We start from the raw sequence: 12568 nt of genomic DNA, 5'->3' as shown, positions 1-12568 counted from the left end.
GAGGGGAGCGAGTGGAGAGAGACAGACACGGATATAGACCGACAAGAGTCAAAGCGAGTCAAGTTAAAGCTTTCTCCGCCCCCATCCACAAGTACCCCCCCTCCCGCGTTAATTAATTCCAAACAAAGCAAGCCAATCAAGTGATGCGTTATTATTTTCAAGCAGAGGGAGGCGAGAGGCATGTATTTTTTAATTGATTTATTTATTTGGAGGACATTAATTCTCGGTCTGAGGCTGATTTTCAAATCATTTGCAAAGCGCGGCTCCATTGTTCGCCGGGCGCGCAGGCTCCGCCCCCTGCTTTGTGTGCGGTGCGCGGATTGGCCGGCGCGCGCGGGGGCCGCGTCAGCGCCCGCGAGCCCATTCATCTGTGCACTTGGGCGTTGGACCCCGCATCTTATTAGCAACCAGGGAGATTTCTCCATTTTCCTCTTGTCTACAGTGCGGCTACAAATCTGGGATTTTTTTATTACTTCTTTTTTTTTTTTAAACTACACTTGGGCTCCTTTTTTTGTGCTCGACTTTTCCTCCCTTTTTCCCTCCCTCCTGCGCTGCTGCTTTTTTATCTCTTCGACTTAAATCTTTTTATCCGGAGTGTATTTAATCGGTTCTGTTCTGTCCTCTTCACCACCCCCACTCCCCCCCTCCCTCCGGTGTGTGTGCTGCTGCCGCCGCCGCTGCTGCCGCCGCCGCTGCTGCTGCCGCTCGCCCCGTCGTTACACCAACCGGAGGCTCTTTGTTCCCCCCTTGGATCTGTTGAGTTTCTTTGTTGAAGAAGCCAGCATGGGTGCCCAGTTCTCCAAGACCGCTGCGAAGGGAGAAGCCACCGCGGAGAGGCCCGGGGAGGCGGCTGTGGCCTCATCGCCTTCCAAAGCGAATGGGCAGGTAAAGTCTACCTGTGTTTCTGGTCATTTCTTTGGTGTCTCTCTCTCTAGTCCCGACGCTTCTCCTCCCCTCCCGGTCGCTCCCGAGGCGCATTCGGCGGAGAGAGGAGCACGGCCAGATTGCAGTCTGAAAGTTGAATGGAAAGCGATAGCCTAAATTGTCAATTTCTCATAGGAGGTGGGGGGGGTCCTCCTCTCCACCCCAGAGGAGTGGTTCCCGGAGAATCCTGGCAAATTCTTGTGTAGACGCGAGGAAAGAAGTGATAAATCGTCTAAAATGGCGTGTTTGGAGCTTGGCAGAACGTGACTAGCTAGGTGCTAACCCCCCCTCCCCCCAGTCAGGTTGCATTTGTGTTTGGTGGGCACAAAGGTCTTTGGGTGGCTCTCGTGTTTGTTGTCGAGATTGGGTCGCTTTCAAAATTTCTGAACTGTTGTGATGGGGGGCAGGATGGAGGAGAACGGGAATGGTGGAGAAAGGCAAGGAGGGGAAAGGCTGTTTTATTGTATGCTGAGGCGGCATGCCCTGGGTTCTTGGAAAGGGAGCTGGCTGGCTGGAGCTGGGCAGGAAGGTTTCGGTATCTTTTCCGTGGGGGCTTTCCCACTGTTCTAAATCTTTATTCGTCAGCTGTCTGTGGAATTACACACCCATCCGACTTTGAAATGGTATCTCTGGGTGGGAAGACTCGGTGGGTCCTTGAAGAAGAACCTGTCCAGATGGTCAACAAGAGGCAGTTGGTGTGTTTCGGTCGGGGTTGTTCGTGTGCGCGGTGGCGCCTGGACCACTGCGGGGGGCCACCCCAGAGCTGCCCGGACCCAGGCAGATGGCCACGGTTGGGTGGGCGCGAGAGGTCGGCCATGGGTGGCTGCTTCACAAACACTGGGCACCCACCACGCCTCTTTTCCTAGAGAAGAGGCCGTGTAGCTTCGCCTACTGTAACCTAATGGGGAAGGCGAGCTCTGCCAAGAGGCTCTGAACCCGTTAAAAATGCAAAATGAGCCGCCGTGGCGCGCCCCGGCTTCACAGAATCTCGGGCGAAGGTGGGCGTGGAAGCCGAGGCAACACCTCAGAAATCATGGGTTTCCCCCTGCCTTGTTGGTTTTATTCGGACCAGGACGCCGGGAAGCCACCTGAGCTTTGTTTGTGGACTCTGGGCTGCGCGATCCGGGCTCGGGGGCGCCTCGGCCGGCGGGCAGGGCCGGGCTGGGTAGGGCGGGGTGGCCCCGCGGCCCCGCCCCTCCGCGCCCGCCCGCCGGCCCGCCCGCGCCCAGCTCCGCGCGGTGGAGGCGCAGCGCCCCCTGGCGACCCCAAGCCCTAGGGGGCGTAGTGCGCGCGCAGCCCAGGCGCTTCTGGCTGGAGCGCTGTGATGCCCCTGGGAGTTCTCGGTGTTTTTGCAGAGCCTCTCAGGGTTTAGGGAAAAGGGGGTTGTGTACCGGCTCTGGGTTCGTGCCTTCTCCCGAAGGCGTTTGGTGTATCGTGTTACGGGGCTCTTTTTTTGTGGAGCCCGTGAGGCGAAGGCTGGAATGGGTTATCCCTTGCTTTCTACGTCTGGGGCTCGGCACTTTTAAATCCGTTTGTTGAGTGGTCGAGGCTACTGCTGTGTCTTTAGGGCGCCCCCAACGGCACTGTCCCGTTTCCTCGGAGAGCCCTTGTCTAGGCAGGCAACCCCGCCTCCCCATAAGGGGGTGGAGGGACTCCAAAGCCAGAGGGGCCCGGGGTGTGGGGGGAACTGGTCCCTCCCGGCCCAGGGGTGGGGGCGGCAATGGCGGCGCCCGGGCCGCTTCAGTGACACTCCCGCCTTCTCTGCCCCGCAGGAAAATGGCCACGTGAAGGTAAACGGCGACGCCTCTCCCGCGGCCGCCGAGCCGGGCGCCAAGGAGGAGCTGCAGGCCAACGGCAGCGCCCCGGCCGCCGACAAGGAGGAGCCCGCGGCCGCCGGGAGCGGGGCGGCGTCGCCCACCGCGGCCGAGAAGGAGGAGCCGGCCACCGCCGCCCCCGAAGCCGGGGCCAGCCCCGCGGAGAAGGAGGCCCCCGCGGAGAGCGAGGCCGCCGAGCCGGGCTCGCCGTCGGCCGCGGAGGGGGAGGCCGCGTCGGCCGCCTCCTCGACGTCTTCGCCCAAGGCCGAGGACGGGGCCACGCCCTCGCCCAGCAACGAGACCCCGAAAAAAAAAAAGAAGCGCTTTTCCTTCAAGAAGTCTTTCAAGCTGAGCGGCTTCTCCTTCAAGAAGAACAAGAAGGAAGCGGGAGAGGGCGGGGAGGCCGAGGGCGCAGGCGGCGCCTCCGCCGAAGGCGGTAAGGACGAGGCCGCCGGGGGCGCCGCTCCAGCCGCCGCAGAGGCGGGCGCGGCCTCCGGGGAGCAGGCGGCGGCGCCGGGCGAGGAAGCCGCGGCGGGTGAGGAGGGGGCGGCGGGCGGCGATCCGCAGGAGGCCAAGCCCGAGGAGGCTGCCGTCGCGCCCGAGAAGCCGCCCGCCAGCGAGGAGACCAAGGCCCCCGAGGAGCCCAGCAAGGCCGAGGAGAAGGCCGAGGAGGCCGGGGCCAGCGCCGCTGCCTGCGAGGCGCCTTCAGCCAGCGGGCCCGGGGCGCCCCCGGAGCAGGAGGCGGCGCCCGCGGAGGAGGCGGCGGCCGCGTCAGCCTCATCAGCCTGCGCAGCCCCCTCACAGGAGGCCCAGCCCGAGTGCAGTCCAGAAGCCCCCCCAGCGGAGGCGGCAGAGTAAAAGGGCCCGATTTTTGAGATAATCGAAGAACTTTTCTCCCCCCGTTTGTTTGTTGGAGTGGTGCCAGGTACTGGTTTTGGAGAACTTGTCTACAACCAGGGATTGATTTTAAAGATGTCTTTTTTTATTTTACTTTTTTTTTTTTTAAGCAGCAAATTTTGTTCCCCCTCCTTCCCCACAGATCCCATCTCAGATCATTCTGTTACCACCATTCCAACAGGTCGAGGAGAGCTTAAACACCTTCCTCTGCCTTGTTTCTCTTTTGTTTTTATTTTTTTGCATCAGTATTAATGTTTTTTGCATACTTTGCATCTTTATTCAAAATGTAAACTTTCTTTGTCAATCTATGGACATGCCCATATATGAAGGAGATGGGTGGGTCAAAAGGGATATCAAATGAAGTGATAAGGGGTCACGATGGGGAAATTGAAGTGGTGCGTAACATTGCCAAGAATGATGTACCACTAGAAATGATGGTGTAAAGGCTTAGTCTTTTTTTTTTTTAAAGAAAAGTTATTACGATGTATTTTGTGAGGCAGGTTTACAACACTACAAGTCTTGACTAAGAAGGAAAGAGAAAAAAAAACACCAATACCCAGATTTTAAAAAAAGATCATAGTCTTAGGAGTTCATTTAAACCATAGGAACTTTTCACTTATCTCATGTTAGCTGTACCAGTCAGTGATTAAGTAGAACTACAAGTTGTATAGGCTTTATTGTTTATTGCTGGTTTATGACCTTAATAAAGTGTAATTATGTATTACCAGCAGGGTGTTTTTAACTGTGACTATTGTATAAAAACAAATCTTGATATCCAGAAGCACATGAAGTTTGCAACTTTCCACCCTGCCCATTTTTGTAAAACTGCAGTCATCTTGGACCTTTTAAACACAAATTTTAAACTCAACCAAGCTGTGATAAGTGGAATGGTTACTGTTTATACTGTGGTATGTTTTTGATTACAGCAGACAATGCTTTCTTTTCCAGTCGTCTTTGAGAATAAAGGAAAAAATCTTCAGATGCAATGGTTTTGTGTAGCATCTTGTCTATCATGTTTTGTAAATACTGGAGAAGCTTTGACCAATTTGACTTAGAGATGGAATGTAACTTTGCTTACAAAAATTGCTATTAAACTCCTGCTTAAGGTGTTCTAATTTTCTGTGAGCACACTAAAAGCGAAAAATAAATGTGAATAAAATGTACAAATTTGTTGTGTTTATTTATGTTCTGATAAAATACTGAGACTTTAGGTCGTAAGGGTAATTTTGAGGAACATCTTGCGTGCCATCAAGAGTAAATTTTCTTGTGGTTTTTAATCTGAAGTTTCCAAAGTTTTGAAATTCGTAATCAGCAGTGTCAGATTACATACAGGAAGATCTTATAACATTCCATGTCTGTTACCGTTTACCTGCAATGACATTGAGTTTTCATTTAAAAATTCAGTAATTATTTTTATTGTAGTTAACATAGCATGTCAGAATGAATTATATAATACAAAAGTGGTGTGACCTGAAGACTATTTAAATGTCATGTGAAAATTTCATAAAATACATTTTTTTGTCATGCAGGTCCAGAAACTTGAGAGTATTTAATCCAAACTGCAGATGGGCCACAAAAGTGGCCAAATGTGTTCCAAAAACTGATGTGTATTACCTGCCATTGTAATTGCTTAGTGTTTGGCTAATTTCCAAATAATTGCTTAGATTATGTGTTACACCTTAGAAAAAACAGGCTTATGTGAAGGAGTAACGGTGACGAATGGGCAACATTGTCAGTTCATGGGCCTTTTAGTATAACTTGCCTCAATTCAATAGTTGCAGTTTTTTTAAATGAAAGTAGTGTGTTAGTATCTTGTTACTCAAAGGAAAAGATAGAGAATAATACTTCCTTATATAGTAATAATCCTTACTAGTTTCACCTTTGCTCTTAACCACCCCATAACTGGATTTATTTTTTTTTCTTCACTGGATCCTAAACTGAAGTCAATTTGAATAAAAAGGTGTATATCAAATACCATTACTTCATTAAATGCAAAGGAAAAGAGTTTACGCACACCCTGTTTTGCTGTTTTTGAGCAGTTTGCCTTGTAGGGTTCACAGTCAGTGAACCACATTTGTAACAACTGAGCACCAAATCTTAAACTCCTTAGAAAAATAAATTAGGTTTTGACATGTGCTATTAATTGGAATAATGAATCATTAATAATTCATGCCCTCTCCTTACCAAATATGCTCCCCACTAATAAAAACAGCATTTGGAAGAGTATGTACTTTTAGCTGGGGTGTGTTGATCTTTGGATGTTTGAAAGTTAAAAGTCAAATCTGGTAACCAAAGACTGCTTTATGGGGTCTTTCCAACCTTACCAACTTTCCTCAAATACCTGCTTGGCCAAGTACAGGGCCTAGTGTGTGGGAGGACTCAAAAAAATGGATTTTAAAAATTAACTCCTGAGTAGTCAAAAATACTGTGTAGCCAACTATATTGCTAGGCTTGTTTTTTTAACAGCTGGAATTAAGATGCATTATTTTGATTTTAATTGCCTAAAACACTTTGGGTGGTATTGATGGAATGGTGGATTTTCCACCAAGTGATTAAATGAAATTTGACATATCTTTTCATCCAAAGTTTTGTACATCACATTGTTTTCTAATGGAAAAATGTTAATATGGCTTTTTGTATTACTAACAATAGCTTTGAGATTAAGGAAAAATAAATAACTCTTGTACAGTTCAGTATTGTCTATTAAATCTGTATTGGCAGTATGTATAATGGCATTTGCTATGGTTATAAAATACTTCCTCTGGATTATAATTATCATTTGATTCAATTCCTATTGCTTGTAAAATAAAGTTTTACCAGTTGATATAATCAAGCTTGCTAAAATAGGATTTTTTACAATTTTAAAATGCAAATTTTAGAGAAAAACTTAAAATCTTGAGTGTTGATGGTAAGTATAACTATTACTCAGTTTAAGGGATGTGGAAGGTATGCTTGACATTATACTTAGGATATGTAATTATATCCATTGAAAGTGAGTTCTATGTTAGCTAGTCAAGTAAACATTTCAATGATAGGGCTTGATAAAATGCTTGAGAACCAATGCAGTGTATCTACATTTTCCTCTCGTGTATATAAACAATAAAATTTTGCAATTAAAAATTTGGGGAAAGGGTGCCTTTTGCATTCATATACTTTGGAGAAAGGGGTTGTAGTTAATGTTAAGTTTGCTTTGAAAATTAGAAAACTGATTCAGTAACAGGGCTATTAGCTTTTATTTTTCCTTTAATAATTCACTGTGCAATATTGAGCCATTTTTTTCCCCTTTCCACTTCCCAGCTGTATGAAAGTGCTTAAAACAGGATGTAGCAAACATGAATTTTAAAATGCTTTAAATCTGTAAATATTCCAGTCCTTGCTGGGGATTCGAGTTCCAGCACTCCTTTAAATTACATCCAACGGTGCTATTTTAAAAATGGGAAATACTTTTAAAAGATGTGAATGTTAACTATATTTTATGTGCCTGAAAAGAGTGATAAATTACTGATCCCTGAAATGCTTCTATCTATATTTCCTCTCAACTGCTTTACAGCAACTTTGTTTTTAAGTAATCGGCACCCAACCTGGGGCTGGAATTTACAACCCCAAGATCAAGAGTCACATGCTCTCCGACTGACCCAGCCAAGTGCCCCTCAACAGCAACTTTGAAACAAAACAAACTACCCCATAAGATCTAGCAGTTGCGATTATATAAAATAATTACTGCCAAGATTTCTAGAAATCCTGATAATCCCAGTTCTAGTGTTTTGATAAAATTAGAACATAACACTTCTTAAATACTACTAGTAAGTGAAAAAAAACTTTGTCAATTGCTGTTAAAACTCTCATTTCTGGGAAAGGTGAAAGGCAACAGGACTACTTGTCACATAGGATTTCAATACAACACATTTCAGGTGAATTCCTTAAGTTAGCCTTACAGGTTTTCTTCCTAACAAGGGGGACGCCGTTCCTTAGGTTTGAAATACAAGTTAAGGACTGGGTATCATGCTACAATTCTATACTGTGTAGGGGTGAGAAAAGGGAAGGGATTTTTGGGGAGAGTTAAAAATTGGAAGTGTAAGAAAGCTCTCAAAGGAAGTCTCAGGTCAAATGATATACCCATATTTTGGAAAGCATCCATCCAATAGAAATAAAATGAAAGACATGTAATTTTAAACTTTTTTAGTAATATTTTTTAAAAAAATAAGAAACATGAAATTAATAATCCAGAAATCTTCAATATGTAATCAACATGAAACTTACTGAGATATTTTACTTTTTTTTCTTACCAAGTCTGTGGAATCCAGTGTATTTTATACTTACAACACACCTCAGTTTGGAGCAGTCACTTTTCAAATGCTCTCTGGTCACATGTGGCTACCACATTGTAGTGCACAGGTCTGAAGAACCAGAAGCTGAGAGTTAAGAAGTGAGGAGGAATGTTGGGTACAGACTTTGTAAAGTGTAGCTTATGTGATTAATTTCATGAGCTTCAAGGGTTTAGCTTTTGAGCCCACATTGAGGGTTTTTTTTCTAAATTTCAAACCATTTTAAGCATTGGTCTTATCAGTAAATATGGTGAGATTCTGAATGGTCTTGTTATAGACTGAACTGTGTGCCCCCTCCCTCCCCCATTCATGTTGAAGCACTAACCCCTAGTACTTCAGAATGTGACTATTTGGAGACAAGATCTTTAAAGAGGTGATTAAATTCAAATAAAGTGTTAGGGTGATCCAACATGACTGGTGTCCTTATAAGAAGAAATAGATTGTCCACATTGAGAGACACCAGGGGTTCACACGCATGGAGAAAAGAGATCATGTGAAGACACAATGAAAAAGTAGCCATCTGCAAGCCAAAGAGAGAGGCTTCAGAAGACATCAAATCTATCAGCACCTTGATTTTGGATTTTCAGCCTCCAGAATTCAGAGAAAAGAAGTATCTGTTGTTTAAACCACCCAGTCTGTGGTACTTTGTTATGGCAGCCGTAGTAAACTAATACAGGACTCCTTGGTAAGAATGCAAAGATTGTCTCTACTTGAGGATGTAAAGAATTTTACAGGCTTGCTTTTGCTCTTCCCTCAATAGAAAAGAAACTGCTTTCTAGCTTGAGAATTTTATTATTGTTGTTACTGTTACCTTAGAAAAGAGAGAAATGATAGCTTAAAAATTAGAAAGGTAGATTATATTGCTATCTTCATTATTAATGAGTTGATAGGAAAGATCTCTGGAACACAAATAGAAAAAAAATGTTGTCTAAAAATACTATGTAATTTTATGTCTGAATTTATCCATCTCTATTTTCCCTTGCAATTTACTTGTATAAGAAACTGAGTTATTTGTTCATTAAATGTCCATGGTATGGATTTTGCTGGTTGCACCTCATGCTATCATTTAATACATTACTTTGGCTTTCCTATATTTCTTATATTTTCTGTAAATTGATCAGATCAGATTCAGATTCAAAGGACGATATCACAGGTGATGTTGTATTTCTATCAGGAGGCACACAATGTTCAGTCATTTCTCTTTTTGCGATGTTTAAAGCCATTGATTTTTGTTTAAATCCATTAATTAATATAGAGTTGCCAAATGGTGTTATTCTAATTGTCATTCCTTTTTATTTATTTGTTCAGTTATTTCTACAAAGAGAAACTTTCCTTCATCAACCATTTGGTTGTCCATGGGTTGTCCTTTCTGAATGGAAAGGCAGAATAAATGTTTAATTCTTTCCCTTTATTTATTGATTTTCAGAATAATGAGTTGATTCCCTAATACCCTTCAAAGGTGACCAATGATGGTATTTGATTAGTACCATTATACATTCATAGATTTAAACTTATTTAATGTAAGTGATATAAATGATGCTCAAGTTGGCTCATGGTAGATTATGCTTTAAAGTTAATAGAATTCAATAAATGAAATCAGTTTAAATTTTATTAAGATGCTACTTGAGAATGTGCTAAAAGATAGATGAAACTCAATATTTATTTTACTCAAATGAAATGGGCTTATGCATTTAAGTGCTGGGACATCCCTAATTTTAGTTGGGGTTTCACGTCGAGAAGCCGTCTGTTTATACAATTTCAAAGAAATGGGAAGCATTGCAATTTTTTTTTACCCTCTAATTACTGCTATATAATCCTATTTAAATGTCATCAACATTTATCGACATAGCACCTTACCCATGTAGTAAGAAAAATGTCTGGAACTGTATGAATTTGAGAAGACTCAGCAATCACCAGTCATGCAGACTTCCATGTTGGCACTTGATGAAGCAGTGCACTAAATAGAACATGTTGGTGAACAGTCATTACTAACTTCACCAGCAAAATACTAAAACAGGGGTATGTGTCAGTGAAATTGGTAATTTTTAAAGAAAAATTATACTCATTGTATAGTCCAGAGGTTCCTATGGCAGGATTAATTAATGATTTTTGTGAAGAAGTTTTGAAGAAGTTGAATTTTACTGAACATAAGGTAATATTTTCTAAGCAAACTACCAACTAGAGCTACTTATTTTAATGTTTTTGAAAAATTGGCAAGCATTGGATGAAGCAATAGATCATATAAAATAGATACCATTTTAATAGATTTGAAGACACTTGGTGAAATTGTAAAGAAAAAAGAGCCTGTAGACTTGGTCAGGTCATATTATAAAATATTAATTATTAACTAGAAAAATGAATTATCTTACAAGGGTCATTTTCCCCTGTCTTTAGTGTGCTAACTAGTTCATGAATTGCATTACAATAGTACAAAGAATGTCTTATTTTCCTTTTCTCATATGCTTCCTGATATTTTAAAAAGCATAAATTATTGGGACACCTGGGTGGCTCAGTTGGTTAAGTGTCTGCCTTGAGCTCAGGTTATGATCCCGGGGTCCCGGGGTTGAGTCCCGCATCGGGCTCCTTGCTCTGCGGGGAGCCTGCTTCTCCCTCTGCCTGCCGCTCCCCCTGCTTGTGCTCTCTCTCTCTCTCTCTCTCTGACAAATAAATAAATTTTAAAAAATAAAATCTTTAAAAAATTGCTAAGAATTTTGAAAAATTTTGAATGAGAATTTTAATTTTTTTAATGTATTGGTATATAGCTTCTAAATTTAAAATTCTTTGCAGTCTAGAAGTGAAACATCAGAATTCCAGTGATGAACTTATCTAAAACAAACCCAAAATATGCAAATACCAGAGTTTCCTCTGAACAATAATGAGTTATTATTCAAATCTCTTGAGAAAATCTACATTTTTTAGCATTCTTACAGAGCACAAAGATTTTTCACACTTATTAATGCTTAGTGAACAAAGAAGAACTTAACATACAATCAGTAAAAAGACTATTTCTTCTGAAGTATTTCTGCCATAATTTCTTGAGACTTAAAACACAGAATAAGCATATTTATTGAGGAAAATGCATGATTTTTTTGTTTGTTTAGGTCAAGAGACTTGTTAAGGGATGCCTGGGTGGCTCAGGGGCCTAAGCGTCTCCCTTTGGCTCAGGTCATGATCCCAGGGTCCTGGAATCAAGCCCCTCATGGGGCTCCTTGCTCAGCGGGAAGCCTGCTGCCCTCCCCCCACCCACGCTTGTGCTCTCTGACAAATAAATAAATAAAATCTTAAAAAATATATATTAAAAAAAGAAGACTTGTTAAAAGTAGTTGTTCATAAAGCATGTTTCCTCCTTACTTTCTTACTGTTCTGAATTCCAATTTTGTTATCGCAAGTATACTTGCAAGTAATAAATACATATTTCACATATATAAATTTATATAAAAAAATTAATAATATAGCACACATTCGTATTTATGCCTGATTTGATACATATTTTTATAAATATATAAATATATTTTAGAGTGATATGTATTTAATATAAATATATATCTAATATATATTATAAAATCAGGCGTAAATATGAATGTGTGCTATTTTTAATATTAAAACTTTTAAACAAAATTTCTCTATTTTTTAATTTTGTCACCTCCCTTATTTGCTCCTTGAAGTCTTTGGAAAATATGGTATCTTCCAAATGCTTCCTAAGATAATAGAGAACAATGGTTGAATGTGGTTTTAGATTTGGTTAAATGAGGGTATTCTGACCAGAAGTTGATTTTTCTAGAGATTCTTTGTGTGAAAATCTTTAATTTAGTTTTACCGCTCATTAATTTTTCATAACATGTAGTTATAATAATAATCATCATGCACATCTGACCTACGATAAAGAAGAAACAGGCAGAATAAAGATTACTTGACTTTTCCTTTTTGTTCTTTTATAGATCTTATTGGTGAGACTTGTGATTATAATGTTATTTCCTAATGAAAGTACAAGAATGAAATAGTGATTAGGCACTTAGGTGTTGGAGTCACGATCTGGCTCTGCAAACTTTTTATAATATTAGCTGCTCTACTTTATCTATCTGAACCTCAGTGTTCTCATGTGTAAGCTGAGAATAAAAAGAGTGCCGTTACTCGGAATGTTTGCTATTATTTATTTCCTAGTATCTGCACTTTTTGGCTCAATATTGAGTAATCTACCTTAGGTATTCTGCTGGTACCCTGAAGTCATTTGCAATATGTTTTAATTAAGATGCTTTGGATAAAGATTTCTTTTTAAAGGACAGATTTCTACTTAAGAATCTGCCATACTTCATTTTTTATTTTAGCAAATATTTGTTGAACACCTAATATGTTCTAGGGAAAGGACTACAATCTAGAAACATTTCATATGTGAATATACTGCATGCCTAGAATCTATTCCGGTGGGAAAATCACAAGTCAGAAATAGTACCAATACTACTACTACTAATCTACGTGATTTTTTTAAAATGTCAAACACATTTAATTATCATATAGCCTTGATTATAGACATTAGATGAAAACAAATGAAATATTATAAAAAACAATGCTTGGTATATATTTTAAATTTATATGTCAAGTTTATATTTT

At 41.5% G+C, this 12568-nt stretch overlaps 1 protein-coding gene across 1 annotated transcript; it reads left to right on the top strand.

Moving 5' to 3' along the window:
* The first annotated feature begins 352 nt into the window (after nt 1-352).
* Nucleotides 353-4802, top strand: MARCKS (myristoylated alanine rich protein kinase C substrate). Its single transcript, XM_028104147.2, has 2 exons — nt 353-885; nt 2697-4802. Exons 1-2 carry the CDS (start codon nt 784-786, stop codon nt 3594-3596), a joined length of 1002 nt encoding a protein of 333 aa, XP_027959948.1. The 5' UTR covers nt 353-783; the 3' UTR covers nt 3597-4802.
* The last annotated feature ends 7766 nt before the right edge of the window (nt 4803-12568 follow it).

This window comes from Eumetopias jubatus, unplaced genomic scaffold (genome assembly GCF_037043125.1).
Source record: "Eumetopias jubatus isolate StellerSeaLion01/CBP00866 unplaced genomic scaffold, mEumJub1_p1.0 scaffold_6, whole genome shotgun sequence".
Taxonomy (NCBI): domain Eukaryota; kingdom Metazoa; phylum Chordata; class Mammalia; order Carnivora; family Otariidae; genus Eumetopias; species Eumetopias jubatus.
The sequence above is the reverse complement of the archived record's forward strand: the minus strand, read 5'-3'. Positions and strand labels throughout refer to the sequence as shown.